At 38.8% G+C, this 21,386-nt stretch overlaps 2 protein-coding genes and 1 long non-coding RNA gene across 4 annotated transcripts; 1 reads left to right on the forward strand and 2 right to left on the reverse strand.

Moving 5' to 3' along the window:
• Nucleotides 1-583: 583 nt before the first annotated feature.
• Nucleotides 584-7,895, reverse strand: rlbp1a (retinaldehyde binding protein 1a). Its single transcript, XM_074620906.1, has 8 exons — nt 7,727-7,895; nt 6,432-6,472; nt 5,798-5,926; nt 5,474-5,678; nt 3,106-3,284; nt 2,865-3,023; nt 1,946-2,056; nt 584-1,851 (listed from the first exon to the last, which is right to left on the reverse strand). The coding sequence occupies exons 2-8, from the start codon at nt 6,438-6,440 to the stop codon at nt 1,705-1,707; spliced, it is 939 nt and encodes a 312-aa protein (XP_074477007.1). The 5' UTR covers nt 6,441-6,472; nt 7,727-7,895; the 3' UTR covers nt 584-1,704.
• Nucleotides 7,896-11,289: 3,394 nt separating this feature from the next.
• LOC141759051 (uncharacterized) lies at nt 11,290-13,255 on the forward strand. Of its 2 annotated transcripts, none has more exons than XR_012591998.1 (3): nt 11,290-11,735; nt 11,840-11,913; nt 11,995-13,255. It is a non-coding gene; the product is annotated as an uncharacterized LOC141759051 (long non-coding RNA). The 2 variants fall into 2 exon arrangements; XR_012591997.1 differs by having other exon boundaries at nt 11,291-11,735; nt 12,027-13,255.
• slc39a1 (solute carrier family 39 member 1) lies at nt 12,808-20,892 on the reverse strand. Its single transcript, XM_074620935.1, has 4 exons — nt 20,606-20,892; nt 19,169-19,299; nt 17,624-17,944; nt 12,808-15,253 (listed from the first exon to the last, which is right to left on the reverse strand). Exons 1-4 carry the CDS (start codon nt 20,718-20,720, stop codon nt 14,900-14,902), a joined length of 921 nt encoding a protein of 306 aa, XP_074477036.1. The 5' UTR covers nt 20,721-20,892; the 3' UTR covers nt 12,808-14,899.
• Between the last annotated feature and the right edge of the window lie 494 nt (nt 20,893-21,386).

Here is a 21,386-nt window from a genome sequence, read left to right on the forward strand (position 1 = left end):
AAAGTACTACTATAACAATGTAAAATACTCCAATATAAGTAAAAGTCCTGTATTCAAAATCTTACTTAAAGTAAAAGTATTATCAGCAAAATGTATTTAAAGTATCAAAGTAAAAGTACTTGTTTCAGCCCTGAGACTGATATATTATTATTATTAGATTAATACTGATGCATTAATCTGTAAGCAGCATTTTTCTGTTAGCTGGTCGAGGTGGAGTTAGTTTTATCTACTTTATATACAGTTAGGTAGTTTAGTACAATGATTCCCAATCTCGGGGTCGGGCTCCTCCAAAGGGTCACAAGATGGATCTCAGTGGTCGTGAGATGATCAACGGGACGGGTAAGAAGAAACACAAAGTTCTGCTACACAAATTTGTTTAAATTTTTTGGATTTTGAATAAAATATTTGCTTTGTTTTATGAAATATCAGATCATTTTACCTCTTTGGGCCTCAAACAGTTATGGAAATGAAACTGTCTGCTAACAACACCTTCACTTCTGAAATGCAACAAGGGGCCACAACTACACTGCTTATTTATGCAACATCAAAGTGATACATGCATTGATCTATTAATGATTCATTAATTCATTGATAATCCAATTAAATAATACACATTATTCTGAAATGGGTCATTCTGCAATTCTTTTACTTTTGGTACTTTAAGTATACTATTCGATGCTTATACTTTTGTATTTATACTTAGATTTTGAATGTAGGACTTCTACATGTAGCACATTGTGCTTCCACCTGGAACAAAATCTGCTATATAAATAATGCTGGCTTGAAACAAGAGTATTAAGTAAAAGTATAAATAAAAAGATAAAATATCTGAGTACTTCTTCCACCACTGGTCTGGAGGGATAGGTTTCCGTGGTAAGTTAAATCAGACCCATTTAAACCTCCTTTATGAAACAGAATTAGCTGAAAATAAACTTGATTTCATAGTTTAACTTCTTAATCTTGCGTAATGAAACACCCATCAGGTTAAGTGAAATAACAGGAAGGCAAATGATAAAAAAAGACAATTCATATAAAACTACAGGCACAAAAAGCTCAATTTAATTGAAAATTTCCCAATCCAGTGCAAATAGCAGACTGGATGTTTGTGGTACATCAGGCATCTGAGAGTCACAACTTCAACAAGGCTGTTGAGACAAAGAACTGTTTCCATGTGGCACTGCATCAGGAGGCTGATGCTCCTGAAACAATCATAAAATGCAGGCGTATCCATTAATCCATTATCATGATCCCTCTTCATATCTTTCTAAACCCCTGAGACTGTGAGACACTTCTGTTCTCATTCCACTGACAGGATCGGAGGCTTAAGGCTGCTCTGTGTGATGTGAAATTCATTCTTAAGGCGAATAATTCAAACCAAACTGACTCACATTATCAACCCTCTCGTTTTCCCTCTGCTTGTAAAGTAATAATGACTGTCAGCGCTGTAAAACAACAAATATTTACCATCAATAATTCTCTCTTTAACATCTAAACATCCTTTTTCTTTCCCATTTATATCACCATACTCATTTGTAAACCATCCCCTGCTCCTAACTCTAGATACTTCTTTTTGCCAACGTAGGAACTGCCTGAATAATAATACAAAATGTCAACCTAGCTTCACAATAGACCTGATCTGATCACAAAAGAAGCATCTAGGGGCGAAGGACACTATAACTCTTGGGTTTGAAATGGGAGGTTCTTTCAGAGAGCGGTGTCTTCAGAGCCAAAAAGCTTGGTGGCGATGGCCTGGCAGTCTGTGACGGAGGCTTTCCCATCAAAATCTGACGGAAGGATGTCTGCGTCGAATTCTTTGATGTAATTGTTCAGCTCGTCACCGTGAACAAAGACCTGGGGGAAGTTATGGAGATTATTCAGAGGAGATGCAAATTGAATGACAAAAGTGAATGTTTGGATTAAAGGGTTGATAGTCCTCCATCGTTACCCTCTCCAGCAGCTTGCTCTTCATGAAGGGTTTGACCACGTTGTACGTGGTGGTGAAGTACCAGGGCTGGTGGGTAACGTGGACCGCCTTGAAACGGGCAGGGAAAGAGTCCTGCACAAAAACACACAAACGATTTGGAAAAACAATTCTGAGGGTGCTCATCAAGAAATTCTCATCTTTTCCTGTTCGAGTCTGTTCTGACCATAGAGTGTATATACAGTAGATAGATGGGCAACGTGTCTCCACTTTCTCCTACTGTACAAAAGTGAAGCCAAAATATCCCGGATATTGGAGCTGCCATCTTGAGGTTTTGACATCATTTGGAACCAGAGTCTGCTCAGTAGTAGTAGTAGTGGTGGAGCCGCGGTATCGAGGTCCCGCCTACACACTCTGCCGAGCTAACGTAGCAGCCACAGTAGCTGTTTCGTTAGAAAGACACAACAACTAACCAGAATATCTCTATATCTACATTTTTGATGTATTCTATTACACAGACTCGTGACGGTTAAGGAAAGATAAAGTTACATCTCCTCTCGTACAATTCCCGAGCCTCCAGCTGCGACTACTTCACTCAGAGCAGCTGTCAATCACAGCTGTCAATCATGACGTCTCACCCCCTTTTTATAGCATCATTTAACTAATTAAAACCAAACTTATAAGAAAAATTAACACCAGCGTGATAAGAACTACCCAAAATTTATTAGATGTGCACTTTCACTTTTTATTTTGTCCCATGTCCCATCCACTAACATGGAGGGGCTGGGATTTATGAGCTATACTGCAGCCAGCCACCAGGGGGCGATCAAGATGTTTTGGCTTCACTTTTGGGGAGCTGTCAAGTCGTCCATCTTTATATGCAAACTGACAATAAAGTTGTATCGTATCGTATCGTATCGTATATCCAGTCTATGATTCTGACCTGCAGCATGTCCACCATCTTCTTGAGCTCAGCCGGCTTTATTCCCGAGGCGTGCTGCATGGTGAAGCCCTTGAAATTCTCAATCAGGACAAAGCCGTTAATCTGGGTTTCTTCATTCTCCAGCAGCTTCTCCAGGATCACACAGTACGCTCTTAAGATCTGTGACACACATAGACTTATTTTATTAACAAATACTGAGTAATTTGCAGCTGTGCTCTTTGACGTTGCTTTACGGCTCTACCTCATCGAATGTGATCTCCTCCAGGTCCCAGTTCTCGATGTTGAAGAGCAGCACTACGCGGCCGTACTTGTCCCTGCTGGGCAGAACCACAGGGTAACCCGCCTCAATGGTGCTGCGGACCGCCTCCGGCGTCAGGTTCTCGAACAGCTCGGGATACTCCTTCCTGAAGCGCACATAACCTAGATGACACCCAACACACACACACACACACACACACACACACACACACACACACACACACACACACACACACATCACAACTAAAAGATGAGCTGCATTCTCTTATCGGGCATTAATGGGTCACAAACTCTTTGTGTACAGTATGAGTGTTCGGTGCAGGTTGTTGATGTGCCAAACACAATGACACCACTGTGTATCTACAGTGCTGCTGTAAGCCTCTTCATACCGAGGCACCAATTAACCCAGAGTGTGTGTATTGTACGTGTGTTCAGTGTTTTACTCACAAGCAGCAATTAACCCCACGAAAGAAGTTCACGTTCACATCACATTCCCCTCTCACACTAACAAGTCCTGCTTCTCTACATTCATGAATGTGTGTGTGTGTGTGTGTTTTCTTGTTCTTATGCCTTTGTGGGGACCAAATATTCTCACAGCATTAGCAAGACAAAAAACAAACAAACTAAAACTATGTTTGTTGGCCCTGACCGAGTGAATTCTGGATTATTTGTGAGCTAGAGATTCAGGTAGAGTCTGTGGTTACAGTTTACATTTACAGTAGTAAAGTAGGTTTACAGTAGGGCTGGACGATAATTAAATTTATTACACGGCTGTGTTGAATACTCGATTCTGATTGGTCAATCACGGCATTCTGCAGTCTGTAATTTCTGAAAGAATCCCCTTCAGGGCGATGCTGCACCGCCATGTCGGGGATTCTTTCACAACAATGACCGGCTCGCTGTACATTATCCCTTACATGATAATATATCGTCTTTCAATGGAATCGTACCATCATAAAATCATATATCAAGATATCATGATACACAATTATGCTATCTAAATTAGTAATAGCACATAATAACTAAAATTTATCAGAAAATATGATCGAACCCTTGTCTTAATTGGATTACTCTGTATTTGTGTGCATGCATGTAAACAGTCTGACTGTTCTTATACACTGTTCATAGCTATACCTACTACAAGTAATGCACTGTAATTCGTGTGTATCCCACAAAATCAATTCGTATGTAATCCACTTAAATTGTTAAATTTAATGGACTTTCACCCAGGAGACCGGCGTCGTATCCCGTGTGAAACCAGAAGTCAACGTTCATTTATTTGTCACGTAACTTACGTACTTAGGTAACGCCACTTCCAGTGTTATTTTAAGCCAAACCACGATCTTTTCCTAAACCTTACTAAGTCGTTTTGTTGCCTAAACCTAACCAAGTTGTTTCTGGAAGTTTATTTTAAAAAGACTGTATGCATGTAACGAGCGGAAATTGACACGTGTTGCTGGATATTCGTAGGAAAACAAACTAAATATTTATTATTTAATTTCACTATAATTTCACATGCCACTGTTATGGTCATTTTGCACTAAAGTTCTTAATTAAATGAGAAAATACTTTTCATTTGTCAAGTAATTAATTCACATAGGAATATACAGAAATAAGCTTTACCATGTGGTTATTTCATATAGTCTATTTATATATTGAACTACCAGAAAACGTGCTATATCGTGATATACATTGTTATTATTGAGATATGAAATCACCTACAGTATATGGTGATAGAAGATTATGACCATATCGCCCAGCTCTAGTTTAGAGTATTAGACTAAAGCTTAGATTATAAATTCGGGGTGATGGGAGCTTTACATGCAGGTTATTTGTCTGAAAGTTTGCTGATTGAAGGTTAAACTTTGCATAATTGCAAATTAATTTAGTCTGTTTGTGCGTTTGTGTTTGTACAATCACAAATACAGTTTTACAATGAGTCCTAATCACACAAACAATAAGCAAGTCATAAGCATGTTATCTTCTCATACTGTAGAAGTGTCAAACCACTCTACTTTTTAATCTCATCTCCCAGACCGACACAATCAGTGCATGCGCTGTGGAGTTCCCAGGAGAACACTGTGGGTTCACAAGTAAAGTAAACTTGCTGTCCTATTTGGACACAAAGGAGGGCTTTGTCAGGGAAGACTCAGAAGCATCCAATTAATGAACACATGCCGCCCTGTCTCAGTGGAGGACAGGATTCGTGCAAACCGGGAGCACAAAAGAGCTCTCGCCCTCAATTACTGAAGCTATTGGAAAATGTCTGCAGAAACTGAAACAAAGAAAAAAAAAATCACTTTTGATATCTCAGCTTGCAATAGAAATGAAACAGTATACTAACTACTGACCCTTCATGAGCTCGTGGGCTCTGACAACCTCAAACTTGCGAGCTCTGAGGAAGCGCAGCAGCAGAGAGTCCGGTTTGTCACCGAAGCGCTCCAGCACCAGCTTGGCCAGGTCGTCTCCCTCCGCTGCTCTCTCCTTCATCACGGCCCGCAGGTCCTTCAGTGACGACGCCCGGCTCTCCTCCGTCTCACTCAGCTCATCCTTCGCCTGGAGGACAAACGAAAAACACATCAGACAAACGTTGGGGCCTGCAGGGACAAAAATGAACAATGTGGACTTGGCTTCTGATTTGAAATTATCTTTATATATATATATATATTTTTTACCTTTTGCACGGTGTGTCCAGGCAGTTTGTGGCACGGCCCAAACACCGGCCCATGATCCTTCACTGTCAAATGCTCCAGCTTAGACCTCATGGCCTGCTCATCCTCTGATACCATACGGAAAGATCCAGTCTGCATAAAGATGAATGTGAAAAAGAAAAGAAAAGATCATATACAGGTTATTATCAGTCATTGCCATACACTAACAAACCAATTTGGTTGAAATCCTCCTTTATGTTTGTCTTTAACATCACTGTTTTAAGCCTCATAGTTGCAGTTTTTTTTAGATTTCCTGACTGAATACTTCAATGGCAGCTCATTACAATGACCCAATGTGAGCCGGAGCAGACCCCCAAACGATGCACACCAGTGCCCGGCTCGTTAATCTGCTTCACATGATTACAGAAAGGACTTCTAAAGCCACTTCTTAAAAACAGCTCAAGGGTCCATCCCAGAGCCAGCATCTACTGGCACAATAACATCATGCGCTGATAGTCAAACCTCCAACAGCTGATGCTTTTAACCCAGGAGGACCAAGCAGTGAAGTGAAGTGAGGCCAGACACTGACAAACTGGCTTAAACAGAGACAAAGAGACACTCAAGTGCTCTTGATTTGGTGCAGAGTAGTGAAACTTACAGCAGCCATGGTTGCAGCGTCTCAAAGCAGCTTCACTAACACTGTGAAGAAAGAAGAATCGGCACAAACACAGTCCAGACATTCAGTTTGTTCATATTAGAGTTTGTTAAGAAGAGGCCATGGGATCAGAAATGCATTAATTCAGTTATTGATATATTACAAAATATACATAAATGATACACAGGTGGTGTCATAGGGTAAAACATGTTTTCTTTTGGTTCAGTGAAGTGCAAATATTGAAGATGAAGAGTGATTTTCTTTTACTCGTCATTGGAGCAGACATCCTCTTAAATAAGACTGACATAATACAGCAGATATCTACTGACCACTACTCTCCCATAAAACTGTATTACCCAATCTAGCCCGAGTTTGTTCCACATGTAGCCTGTTACCATCACATTGGAATCACCGAGCTAAGCTTCCCATATTTAGCTAAAGAAATGTCTGGTGATATTTGAAACTCCCAGAAGATTGTTAAATAAAACTTGCTGCTGTCCAGAAGAAAAAATATTTTGAAAATATTTTTGACTCGTTTCTCAAGGTTATGACTCTTTTTATAAAACACAAAATAATGTTATGCACAGATTATGTACAAATTGAGCAAGAAGACATGCCGTTTCTGGCTCCCATCTTTGTTTGGATTAGGAAACAGAGGTGCAACTTAATATTTTTTATTGTGAAAAAAAATAATATTTTTACATCCAGGTTGTTAGAAGAGACTTTGGGCATTTTGGAAATACCTTCAGTACAGACGTTAGTGTTCATAAAACAACCATTTGGGGTTTTCAGTGATCACTAGGTATTTATTTTTTGTAAAATCAAATGCTTACCTTGTGACTTCAATGTAAAGGTAATGAGAGACAAAAACTGGGACTGCACTCAGTATATCTAAAATCATTGACTGGTACATTGAAAGTACACAGTATTACTTATCAAGCAAACTCATCCAAACCAATCAAAACAACAACAAACAAAACACATATTTGGCCAAATAATGTTAATTTAGTATGTCATAAAGCCGAATACTGATGTTGATTTAAAGTCACAGATGCCCTGTAGCTCCTCTGTGAGTGTGTTAATCCGCCACTTAGAATGCCAGACGTGCAACCAATTACATGTAAAATCTTGGTGTAAGTTATCTGTCATTCAACATCCAATGAAAACAAGTATCTGGTTTTGTTTTATTGAATCATCACACTAAATAATACCAATAATATCCTCATAGTGCTCATCATTCATGTGTATTTCCTGATCTATGTGAGGGTTATTATAACTAAAGAGCAGAGCAGCCTTACCTTGAAGCAGACGGGATGAGAGGAGTAGACGGAGTGGCAGAGGAGACAACAAGAGGAGAGAGGATCAGGAGGGGAGGAGTTATTGAAAATGTCACTCAAAGTAGGATTACAATGACACCGTGGATTACAATGAGGGGCTAATCTACATGATGTAAAGTGCGGAGTGAAGGTGGAGCTGGGATGGAGGAGGAGAGGCAGGCGGGTCTGGACCATCACCCTGGTGCTACAGGGGTCCTGAGAGGTGCAGGACAAAACACATTAAAGGACCAGTGTTTCACATTTCAGGGGATCTATTAGCAGAAATGGAATATAATATTCATAACTATGTTTTCATTAGTGTATAATAACCTGAAACTAAGAATCGTTGTGTTTTCGTTAGCTTAGATAAAGCGCTTCATATCTACATAGGGAGCGGGTCCTCTTCAAGGAGTCTGCCATGTTCTACAGTAGCCCAGAACGGACAAACCAAACACTGGCTCTTTTTACGTTACCTGAAGGCCACTATAGTTCTCTGGCGCGCTTGTGAAACTGTGGTACCGTGAGCCGCAGAGTGCAAAACAGCCGCCGTCTGACGTAGTAGTGTTACTATGGTAAAGATGGCCTCTGAGCAAGGCAGCTCACATTACCGCAGTCTTAGAAAGGGAGGAGTGAGCGGAGGGGTACTCAGTTGGTTGCAACCACACCACCAGATGACGCCAAATCCTACACACTGTAGCTAAAAAAAAATAAGACACTGCAGAAAAAACACTAAACTTATTAATTTAGGTATTAAAAAAAATCAGAAAAATCCTTAACAAATGACCAAAGCAGAAAACACGGCAACAAAAAAATAAAATAAAATGTCATTTTTAAAAACACAACAAAATTAGAGAAAACAAATGAGCAATAAATAGAAAACACAACATTTTAGAAAACACATACACACAAACAACTATTTTGTTGTTGTGTTTTGCACCTCTGGGCCACCATATTCTGGGCTGATGGTCATTTTGGTCACACAATTTTATTTTGAAACATAAGCAAATATAACTGCATCTCAAAGAGAAGCTAAAGAATGAGAAGATACATAATTAAAAGTGTTGATGTGAATTTTTATGTTCTTCATTTCTTCATTTACCTCACATCATGCTGACTGGATATTTAACTGCAGAACATGTGACATGAAAGGTGGGATTTGAGCTCGATACTCTGTGAAAATATATCATATGAGAGAGACGACCACCTGTGAAGCTCTCACACTTTCAGCTTCACATTACACATTCCTCTCTGCACATTCTTTGAAATCCTCATCAGAGGGAACCGCTTGTTTTGGGACCCAGATTATAGATTATTTATCCATGATTGCTCAACATCAAACAACTTGCCTCTCTTCTAGTGCCAGTCATTAATTATAGTAATTAACAATTGAATCATGTTTGCTTTCATAATTTGAAGATTTATGATTTGTCATGTAGGTTATATATTTCCACATTCATTGCCTCCATCTTTGTTACTTACAGCAGTGAATAATATGAATAATATTTTTGCTTCACTTGCAGATTATACATATATACACTCTTTTGCAGAGAGTTGGATGAGATTGATGGTATCAATTTTCTCATCTAACTCTGCAAGAAAGTGAATAAACGGATTTCCCAAAATTACAAAAAAATCCTTGAACCTTTTTAAGGCCTCTCGAGTGTTTAAGAGATATCGTTATACTATAATATACTAAGAACTGAACTGAATTGTGCATTTATCAAATAATTGGTTACATAACTGAAACGTTTTAAATGATCAACCATGCATGGTTTGCACATTTCTTTTCTTCCCTCTTGACATTGTGCAACCCGACAATAAAGCATGCCATGAAAAAGCAGCACTTGTGTAGGTTTATAGGACGTAATCTGCATCGTGTTTGAGAGAGCAAAAGGGGAGAATAATACAGTTGAGTGCCATCGCTGAGCTGATAGAGGAGGTTAATGAGCTGTGGGTGAACATAGGAAACGTCCATCCCACACTGAAGCTGGAGGCTCTGCTGGGTCTCCCTCCTCCACACACTGAGGCCTCTGTCATCCAGAACTGGCAGACTTACTGTACGCCGCCGTTGTTCCTCTCATTAGTGGACGCTCATGAATAACCTCCTCTTCCCTCACCAACACTAACAGGGGTTAACAAGGCCTCCATGTGGCTGGACAAGTCTCTGCTATACAGTTCTTTGATGTGAAGGAATTTCTGCCAGTTATGTCACCCTGCAAGCCAACAAATAGACCTGCATGAATACAAATACATACAGTAATATTTCCTCCACATTATGAAACAGACTGTTTTGCATGTGATTTATAATTTGTAGGTTTTCAGAGGTGAAAGTTATTTATTAGTGCAGCAAATATTGTTTATTCATCAGATGATTGATGAGCATTCAGGTTGAAACAGATCTACAGATCTAAACCACTTTGTCAGTAAAATTAAATTACTTGATTATTACACCTGTGCTGCTGAATTTTTCCACTTTAGTGTTAGCCTGTTTCAAGTCTGAGGATAAGTATAGAGGACCGAACCTGCCATAATAAAAAAATAAATGAATAAATGTCATTAAATGTAGCAAAAGTAATATTAAAAATAAATGTAGCCACACACATGATAAAATGGGACATAAATTGATATTTCTGTTCTAATTTGCTTCTTTATTTATCTGTCTTTGTATTAATTCCCTTATTTATTTAATTTTCTGTTTCATTTTCCATTTTTATGTATATATTTATTTGTATTATTTTTTAAAAAGTAAAAAAATAAAAAAATAAATGCAAAAATAAAGAAATACATTTTAAAATTAATGGAAATGTATAAAAGGGGAAATTAAACAGATGAGTAAATAAATAAGGGAATTAATACAAAGATAAATAAATAAAGAAGCAAATTACAACAGAAATATCAATTTATGTCCAATTTTATCAACTAATAAATGGCTACATTTATTTTTAATATTATTTTTTGCTACAATTAATGGCACATTTATTTTTTTATTTATTGAGTCATTTATTCATTTATTTTTGATTTTGGCAGGTTCCGTCCTCCATAAACAAGGACTTAAAATCACAGGGATGTTTCACACAGCGTTTTTCACAGCAGACATTTTGACTTGTCTAATAGTGGAGAAAGCACAGGTGTCACTAAGAACTTTAACGATGGTTCCAAGTGTCCCAGTAAGCCAAGTCGCTCGTCATTATCTTTATCAGTTACACCTGTGCTTTTCCCACTGTGACATGACAAAACATCTCCTGTGAAAAGAGCAAATTAAGCAAGGAGGCCAGAGGGCTTTTAAAACTTACAAAACCTTCTAAAATTGTCTTATTAGTAATCCAAAACATGCATCAATTAAATATTGTCATGATCTGCTCTGCTTTAAGGTTATGTTTTCTCTGTTTCCTGTCATGTATTCATAGTTTCCTGTTTTATTTTGAAAGACTTCTCCTGTCATTTCAGTTCCTGCCCTTGTGTGTGTTTCCCGCCTCCTTGATTAGTTTCACCTGTCACTCACCAGACCTCTGCACACCTGTTGTCATTTCCCTCATTAGCTCTGCCTGGCCTTCATCACCCACCTCTTCACCTGAACCTCATCACTCGGCAGCCACAGTCCATATAAACCAGTTCATCATTGCTGTGCAGGTCCTTGTTGTTGGTCTGTTACCTGTCTGCTGGACACACTGTCGTTTGGACTTTTTGATCACTGAAAGCCTAATTAAAGGACCAGTATGTAGGATTTAGTGACATCTAGCAGTGAGGCTGCAGATTGGAACCAACTCTATAACCCTCTGCTTACCCTCCCTTTCCAAGCGTGTTGGAGAACCTCTGGTGGCTGTGAGGTAACATAAAAATGCGAAAGGCTCTCTCTCTCACTCTCTATATATACACTGTTTACCATTGGCAGAGCATTTTGGCAACTTTTTCTTGGGCGCTAACCGCATAATCAGCTGTGCTGCTCATCCCACAAATGCATGATCCTTACAAGTTGGACAACATTGTGAAGGTAAATAAACAGGCTTTCCAACCATGTAAAATACAATGACCATTAGTATTGTAACAACAGAGAAATAATCCACCAAACACAAGTTTCCAATTTTTTTCCCCCAGTTTATATCTCTGGGCTACTGTAAAAACATGGCGGAGCAACATGGTGGACTCCGTGAAGAGGACCCGCTCCCTATGTAGATATGAAGAGCTCATTCTAAGCTAAGGAAAACACAATGATTCTTATTTTCAGTTGATTATACACTAATGAAACATAGTTCTGAATATTATATTCCATTTCTGCCAATAGATCCCCCGAAATCCTACACACTGGTCCTTTAAATCATTGAACTGTCCCTGTCTGTCTGTCATACTCCGGCTGTGGCAAAGACATTCCTAAAGTTCCCGTCCTTTAATCGTGCCACTGTGAAAGACGGTCCCTATGATGGGAGGCTATCAATCAGAGGATCTACACTTCCACCTAGTGGCTCCAGTAATCTGCATCAATCTGCCCTCATCAGAAACATTCAGGTAATACATTCAGGTAATACTGTAATTTAATTCAAGATTTCTTTGGATTAGAAGTAGAAGAAGAGACACTAAAATGTGTAAAATCTGGTTTTAAATTCTGCACTATACTAACAATAGGCTCATGGCACCAACACATAAAGGAGGATCACACCACATTTTATCCCCAATGATTAACACACTGTCCTACATGTTAGAGTACATTTCCATTCATGATTAATGTATCTAAAGTCTGCTGTTTCTGACATACTAATATTACACTTATTGTACTGTATATAACGGGTACTTGACTACACTTAATCACAATTAACTGCTATTTAGGGACACCATTAATCTGTAATTAAGTGAATCAAAGTTATTTTATATTAATGTGTTCTCTATAACATTGTGAAATTTTAACATTATTTATGTGGAGGCTCTAAATAAATCCAGTGGGTTTCCTGCCTCTTCCTGCACTGTATGTTATTTTTGTTATGTTTGTGTATTCTTAAATTGTGCAACAAAAAAAATGTAATGTACTTTGTGTATATTCAGATGACCTAATATCACTTAGACACCGATCAATATACAGTATGTTTATTATACAATACATATTTGTTTAACATATACTTTAAATATACAAATATTATCACTGATAGAGTAATTTGAGTAAACTGAAGTTATATTTAAAGAATGTCTATATTAAACAACTTTTGCACGCAACAATCAAGAAGGCAGAAAAATCCTTTTTTTATCTTTACTGTGATCAAGTTTACACAATAGATAACAAAGTCGTCTCTCTCAAGAGATCAACAGTCATAAGGCACAAACAATATATGAAGGTCTACTTGCAAAAGACAGTTGATGTTTTTGTACCGTACAAACAAATTATTTTTTTACACATTATAATGCACCAGTTGGTATTCTGACAGAAAGCACATTAACAACACCAAAGTGAAAACAGGCATTCCTTTTAAATGACAAAACACTGACATTTATCTTGACAACCAACCAGCTGTACCTTCCAACTTCCTGTTATTTGTTCTACCATGTGACCATCACATGAATGAATTGCGTCACATTTAGTCACATGAATTGTGACTAAACAGAGACATTGTACAGCTACATGGACTTTACATACTTGTTGACTGGCTGAATGAATGAACCCAATGTGCTGTACAAATACAAGTATGTGCACTAGTAAAATACTATAGAGTGTCAGTTTGCAGAATTAGTTCTGTATCTTGTACTTCTCTTTGTGCTGATATTTAAAGCTTCTTTATTTGTCTACAATCCAAATAGAGAACTAAAACTAGACCACATGGAGAAAGTGTTTTAATAAAGCATCATTTTGTGGCTGGAAGAGACTGGACTAAAGTGGGACAACGGTCAACATAATGTAAATAACAGGCTTGTTTAAATAGTGGGCTGTTAAAAGGCAATTAGCCTCGCTCATTTGTGGAGGTAATCATTGATTCTTTATTGGAAAAGTGCAAACAGTATCAAAAGAAACCCCACATATTGTTTCATCATTGCCACTCCTTTCTCTTGTTTTTGGCATACAACGTCTTAAGGCATCAGGAAGTCAGTTTTATATTTACACTAGTTTACTGGACAAATGAATGAAATGTTGATATTCCAGCTTGTAATGAGAAGTAAAAGCAGCCTAATGCTGGAAACTACATCTAAAAGCATTGCACTAAAATGCCAGTATTTACCATTAATAATAAGTTACTGATGTCAACCATCCAGCTGAGCGTGCAGTAAAAGAACGCACCGTATGAAACACTTCAAAACAGTGCTTTTTGGAATGAGGAAGCTTGCCGTTTGAATTAGTTTCAAATAAAATGTAAACAAGATCTGGTGGTGCTGATACACTGACATGATTGAATTGATTATACATACAGCACAGCCCTTTGTTTCCAGTGGTTTCCTCAATAGTGTCAAAGGTCAGAGGCTCTGCTTTTGTTTGCAGGTCCAAAGCATGTTTCAAAACAAGGCTAGTGATAAATGAGGGGACTCTTCTTTCCCCTGTGCGTCTCTGTCTTTCATTAAGGTTATCATTGCAGTGAGTGGTTCCTCTTCACATAAAATCCTCTTAAAAAGAAATTATATATACATAAACCGTCCGAACTCCTCCTTTAAAGTATACTGAAAGCAATAAAACACATCTGTTGTCATGTTCTCTTTGACATTAAAAACTCCACAGTTGGGTGTAACAGTGCAGCAGTAAACCTACTTCCTCTTTTCTATTGAGGACCGTTTCTGTGTGTTCTAATACCCATACTAACGTACTATTTAGTATGAACAAAAAATCATTAGTATCTCCCAATACATAATACAAAATACCAGGATGTCCTACTGCATCCAGTCGTATTTTGTAGTGTGCAAGCCAGCATGCTTTTCTGGCTATTCTGACGAACAATCCTCTGTGCAGAGGGTCAAAGTTCAAGGCGCAATGTTATGATGAAGTAGTATGTCCCAATTGTATGCATACTGCATGCAACAGTACGTACTTTGTGAGGACAGCTCAGTACGTACTTAAAGTAAAAAGAAAAAGTGTGCGATTTGGAACGCAACCTTTGTCTTTCTGTACAAAAGTCAAGTTTGTGTGAGCTGCAGTAGCGGCCACGAAGCGTCCAGGTCGCATCCTGACAACTGAGACGACGACTGGCCTCAGCCCAGAAACGTCAGAGCGGCCATGACGCTGAAGCCCAGCAAGATGAAGAGCACCTTGAGGAGCTGCTGCCCGGGGGAGTTGAGCTCATGCGGGAGGATCTCTAGAAAGGTGATGTAGATAAACGTCCCAGCGGCGAGCCCTTCCAGGATGGCCTGGATCAGCGCGCCGGCCGCTAGCTGAGCCTCCATCACACTGATGCCGATTGCGATGCCTATAGGCGACATCATGGCGAACACGCCGATGTAAGCAGCCACCCACAACGGACGAATGGCGCTCTGGACCAGCTTCACCGACAGGCTGAACACTATGATGCTCTTGTGGACAAGTATAGCGATGCAGATCTCTAATACCTGGAGGAAACAGAGGTTTTATGGTTATTTCTAACTCCTTTAACAGCTTCTATACAAACACAAACAACAGTAAAGGTAGATGATTTTGTATATGAAGACTGGGTTGAATTTCAGTGAGCAAATAGGATTGGGCAATATGACAATATATACTACGAGACAATAAAGATATGTCAACAATTGGAGATTTTTGCCATACTGTTGGTACCATGATACCATGATTGCTACAGTGTGTGTTTGATATGTTTTGTAATATTAGGAAAGGAGCCAGTTAAGGTGGATGGGCATCTGATCAGGATACCTCCTGGACGCCTCCTGTTGGAGGTTTTCCAGGCATGCTTAACTAGTAAGAGGCCCCGGGGTCGACCCAGAACACTCTTGAAAGATTATATATCTGGCCTGGCCTGGGAACGCCTCAGGGTCCCCTAGGAAGAGCTGGAAAACATTGCTGGGGAGAGGGCGGTCGCTACCCGGCCACGGATAACCGGATGAAAACGGATGGATGGATGTCATTTAATTTTCCAGAAATTGTATGATATAATAAGATATAGCAGTATCAAAATATAAAATAACATATTCTTAGATATACTGCAATAAAGGATGTATCCATATCGCCCACTTCCAGAGGGGAACTGATATATAAGTGACTGTATTTAAAAGAATCAGTACATTCAAAAAGGAGCCCATTGTCCTGTATGGCCAACTTCCTCAGTTTTGGCAGTTAACATGAACTCACACAGGCTCATGTTGTTGATTAAATTAACACCAAACTCTTTTGCACCTGTAACCACAGCCAAGAGTGATGCCAATGTGTACCGACCACATCCTGAGGACACTAATACATCACTGTGAGAAATGAACCCACTGCAGTTACTCGATAAACTGACTCCCCTTTCATACAGAAAGACTCGGGTCAACTAAATGGATGCTTGTCCTGCATTTGACCCACAGCTCAGTACACTTGGGCCTTTTTAGGAATATGTTTTTTATTCCCAGTGTTTATTCCCAGTTGTTTTACCTGAATGATGTCTGTTTTATGATGTCTGTAGGAGCCATGAACGAATTCAGAAAGGAGTGACTTTTGTAGTAATGTAAATAAGGTTTGTGATGGTTTATATTATTGGTATTGGTTAGTGTTTGTGATATTGTCATTTATTACTATGTGAGTGTGATGTATTGGGTGAGTTGGGTCACATGGATATGGGCGGCATTCATAGTTAATATAACCAGTTGTTCAACTGGGTGAGTGAGGGAAGAGAGAGTGAGTGGGTCGCCGTATTTTTTGTTGGCTGCTACTTTCTTTTGATCGCTGTTGATTATCCTGATGATATTGTGCACGTTATAATAAGTTGATCCTTTTCATTAAATAAGATTTTGTTCATTGTATTTTTGAATCTCAGTGAATCATTTTGGTAGCTTGTTGGACAAAGCAACCCAGGCCCAACCTCAGCCTGGTCTAATTCATCATTTCTTCCTTTGTTCTAACATATATTGTCATATTATTGTTCTTTGGCATCTTGTTGTCATTTTCAATTATGCAGTTACAAATGTATTTATGTACATACAGTAGGTCCCCCTTGGACATGAGATCTTAAGATGAAGGGATAAATCTAATTAAATCAAATATATATATATATATATTTTATTGGCTGTCTTAAGTTTATTTTTCTAAGTAGTGAAGTAAATTTCCAGCTGAACAGACACATAACAAACGCACAATTACATGTAGATGAAAAGCCCTGAGGGAAAACTGATAGTATGCTCAGAGTGCTTAGGCTTTGTCTTGTGACCAGGAGACGCAGATCTGACTCTCATGACAGCAAGATTACAGTTTCCTGTCAAAGCGTCCTGAAGCTGTAAACTGAAACCTGGCTTTCTTCTGGTTATATGAGAATACTGTGATTCCAACTTTATTTGTGCTGCACTTTTCTAAGACAAATGTTTACAAAGCGCATGACTTGTAATAAAGCCTGAAGAACCAGAGAGGTAACTTTAAATAAGAATTAGAGAAATTGGAGAAAACGACAAATGCTGTATATTCTCTGGAACCTGTGGAGTTTAAGACCTTAAGCAGCGCTACGGAGCTGTTTTGCTGTGAATGGGTCCCCGTCACATTATTCCACTGATCTAAGGCTGGTGGTAACACATCAAGATATGCTGCAAAGCGCCAACAAAGGCAGGGAAGAAGAAAACTGCAAGCTAGTGAACATGGATGTCAACAATGCTGGATTTAAAATACTTACAAAAATCGGTTTTGCATATGTTTTATGAGGAAGGAAATGCACTCGATACACAGAATGTATTTTGGTGAATGTAAACGAGTATTTGTTAGTTTATAGGAAAACTCCACAGGACCCCTTTATGTCTTCTTACCTTTGATTCCGTGGTCTGCAGGCCGATAGCGAGACCCTCAAAAACGGAGTGTAGCGAGAGTGTGAGGAAGAGCATGAAGGAGCGGAAGGGGGAGTGAGCCTGTAAGTCAACGTGGACGTGGTGGCCGCTGCCCTCCAGGTCAGTGTTCGTCCCATGGCCGTGTCCATGTCCGTGACCGTGACCGTTTCTGTTGTCCGCTATCAGGGGCGCCCTCTCCTCCTGAGACCCTCGCATCTCCCGACAGTTCAGGACGATCCTCTCAAGAATGAGGACCATGAAGAAGCCGGCAGCCATGATGAACTCTGGAAGGGGGAAATCGGTCTGGTTAAGACCGACAGAGAGAAATTAATCAGTCTGCAGGCTCAGTTTGATAAAGTCAAGAATTAGATTAAAATTAGGAAGCAAAGATTGTAAACAAATCACAGAGCAGTATGTCTATAAAGTCCCTCAGTCATCCAGGATAGGATATCTAACAGTGCTACATCAAAAACAGCTGGAATAGCCGTTTTATTCTTGTAGAATACAACAGTTCTTACTTTATTTACAACATTTATGGCTTTTGGTTATTTCATTTTGTGTAAGAATAAATACTGATCAATGTTTTAATCTTTAAGAGAATAAAGCTAATACAAATACATTGCCTTTTACTTAGTACTCCTACATAGACTACAGTATGCTTAACATGCATGGACAAATCTCTACACTGTGTAGGACTGTCAAAATTGTCAAAAACTGACATTCCAATATTCTTTCTAAAAAAACACATAGGTTCAAACTATTCGAAAATCTATTTTTGCGCATTAAAGCATGTATGTCCATGACACCATGTCCTAACTCCCGAGGCATGCAGCGCTGCAAAACGCGCCGTTTTGAGCTGAACTTCGGACGAGGAATGGCTGATTGGTGAAGTTGGCTGGAGGGAGATTGCCAGGGAGCTGAGAGTTTCCAACTTGCTCTTGGCTATATTGTGTGGAATTTCCCGTAAATATCACAATATAAAACGTGTTTTCTGTTTAAAAAGTACAAACTTCGGAAGAGAGCGAGTAGGCTACTCACCTATCTTTTAAGTGGTTACGTCTCTTTTTTCACACATAGAATATTCATTGACAGCCCTAACACTGTGTGTATGATTTAGTCAAATAACCAATTAGTTGATGGACAGAAAATTAATTGCAATGTTTTTTTGATAATTGATTAATTGTTTAAGTAAATCATCAAGTAAAAACACCAAATATTATCTGGTTCCAGCTTCTCGCATGTGAGGATTTGCTGCTTTATTTCTGTTTTCAATCATTGTGAATTTAATATTTTTGGGGTTTTGGACTGCCAGTTGGACAAAAGAAATAATGTGAAGAGGTTAATTTGTGCTCTGTGAAATTGAGGTGTCCATTTTTCACTATTTTCTGACAGTTTATGGACTAAATGATTGATAGATTACTCGAAAATATATATTTACAGATAGATTTAATATAAAAATAATTGTTAGTTTCAGCCCAAGTGTATATAATATATTGATTTCTTCCAGACCCTGAGTTTGTACCATACCTCCACCTTCCGAACACCCAGCTCAGCGTTGATGTCCGACAGATAATCTGGAATGATGTCGAGGAGACATGCTGCCAGGAAAACCCCGCCGGCGAAACAGCTGATCAGACTCAGAACTGTGCGGTGGGTTTCTGCAAATGGAAAGAGAAAGAGAAGTTTCATCATGAACTGACACACAATGTACAATTACTACAGATGAAATCCCATTAAGGGCAGAGTAAACAAAGCATTTTTCCAATTGTCTTATGCATGTCTCAGGAGAAAACCTATCAGTGAATCGTGATTATTTCTGTGTATGAATGGGACATTTCACATTTTCTAACTTGTTATCAATTTGTTAAATATTTATAATTATTACTGAATTGACATGTAACTGAAAGATTGATAGTACGCCTAAGACATGCATGAAATCACTTCCAGAGTTAGAGTAACTGTTGTAAGATCATGTGACACATCATGATTATGAAAGCACAGAGGTAAAAAAAAAAACAAGACTCAGCAGGGCACTAAAACACATGTGGGTGTAATGGAGAGAAATGATACTCTCACTTCCTTAACAAAGCCAAAGTTCACCATCCAGACAGCCCTGTTCTGCCTGTTATCACATTAAATGTGACTATGTGCCAAGAAGGCTTTGGGCTTCAGTTCAGACTCACTCCCTGTCAGCTGACTCCAGGGGGCTTCAGTTCAGACTCCATCCCTGTCAGCTGACTCCAGGGGGCTTCAGTTCAGACTCCATCAGCTGACTCCAGGGGGGTTTATTAATGGTAGTGGTGAACTTATACACATTTGACATAAATGACAATAACAATGTAATGGTGCATGGATTAGCACACAGTGTCAGATCATCACAAGCAATATGGAATTGTTTCAAGAAAATCTTTACATAATTTCCTGAAGTGTTACTTTTTGCTCATAATGTTGGTTGAGTTTGATTTATTATGACACATGATTGAAGCCCAGCCTGTTATTAACCACTTTAGTTGGCTACTACTCTGTTATCAGTGCGTTAATGGTTTCTATAGTCGCAGTTGACAAAATCAACAGCACCTAATTGCCTTTACAGCACTATCTATAGCTGAAACACGTGATTCAGGCTAATCTCAGGCGGCGGCAGCGTTACACCAAACTTCACTAAAACTTCTGGCAATTTAAGGTTTAAGTGTGTTTCTGTAAATAGTAACAGATCGTAGAACAAAGATGAAAACTGGAAATGAATCAGTGACTTTCCCTTTTTAGTTCGGCATCGGTGTAATAAAGCAACACTTAATCCTAATTATAGTAAAACCTTTATTTTGATCCACATTTTTATCTGAGACAGGAGCTGACTTGATGCCCCCTCTTCTTTGAGACATGAATACAACAGTGTTATATGCTGTCTTAATGACGTTAAAAGTGTCTCATATCTGTTTCTACATCATGTGACTGTGTACTAACCTGTCCCGTTGGTGTCTCTGAACCATTTGACTCGAGCAGGGATGAATCCAAACAGCAGAGTTAGTAGCAGTAGACCGATCAGAGCTCCTATCTTCACCGACAGCAGGTACTCCATGATGTAGCATTAAACTGATCAGGTCAACAGTGAGGTCCGCAGCCTACATGTACTGTCATCTGATGAGCTGTGGAGGAAGCCAGAGCTTGCTACCCGAGAGGAAGATCAGAGTTTCACTGTGAGGAGCAGCAGCCTCTGTTGTTGTGTCTGGAGAGTGGCTCTGTTCAGGCTACGGTGGCCGATAGAGCTCAAAGGTAATTTCGCGAAAAACTGAACAGTGAACAGGGCGTGTTTATAATAATAATAAACTTTATTTGTATAGCACCTTTCCAAACATAGTTACAAAGTGCTTTACATAAGTTAAAATAGTGCAAACATCAAGATAAAAACAAAAAAATAATAAGAATAATTGTAATAATAAAAATAAAAACAATACAGAATAAAAACATAGGCCAAAATAAAATGTTGAACATAAGATTTTCTACAAAAAGTCAACAATAATTAAATTTTAAACAAGGGATTTCTATAAAAAGGCCTGTTTAGACTATTTATAACAATAACAAAACCACTGGTGGAAGAATTATTCATAAAAAAAATACTCTGTTAAAGGTAAAAGACATCATTCACAACTTTACTAAAGTAAAAGTACAAAAGTATTAACATCAAAATATACTTAAGTACCAAAAGCACTCATTCTGCAGAATGGCCTGTTTCAAAATTCTCTAA

The sequence above is a fragment of the Sebastes fasciatus genome, chromosome 2 (assembly GCF_043250625.1).
Source record: "Sebastes fasciatus isolate fSebFas1 chromosome 2, fSebFas1.pri, whole genome shotgun sequence".
Classification (NCBI taxonomy): domain Eukaryota; kingdom Metazoa; phylum Chordata; class Actinopteri; order Perciformes; family Sebastidae; genus Sebastes; species Sebastes fasciatus.

Bases quoted from the DNA above. Each gene is read 5' to 3' on its own strand.
- slc39a1 (XM_074620935.1), bottom strand. From the start codon at position 20,720: ATGGAGTACCTGCTGTCGGTGAAGATAGGAGCTCTGATCGGTCTACTG. The intron at 17,945-19,168 runs GTATGGTACAAA...GGTCTTAACCAG, and splicing joins TGGGTGTTCGGAAGGTGGAG to ACCGATTTCCCCCTTCCAGA. The intron at 15,254-17,623 runs GTAAGAAGACAT...TGTTTCCTCCAG, and splicing joins TGCAGACCACGGAATCAAAG to GTATTAGAGATCTGCATCGC.
- rlbp1a (XM_074620906.1), bottom strand. The intron at 3,024-3,105 runs GTAGAGCCGTAA...TGTGTGTCACAG, and splicing joins AGGAGATCACATTCGATGAG to ATCTTAAGAGCGTACTGTGT. The intron at 1,852-1,945 runs GTAACGATGGAG...AACTTCCCCCAG, and splicing joins AGAGCAAGCTGCTGGAGAGG to GTCTTTGTTCACGGTGACGA.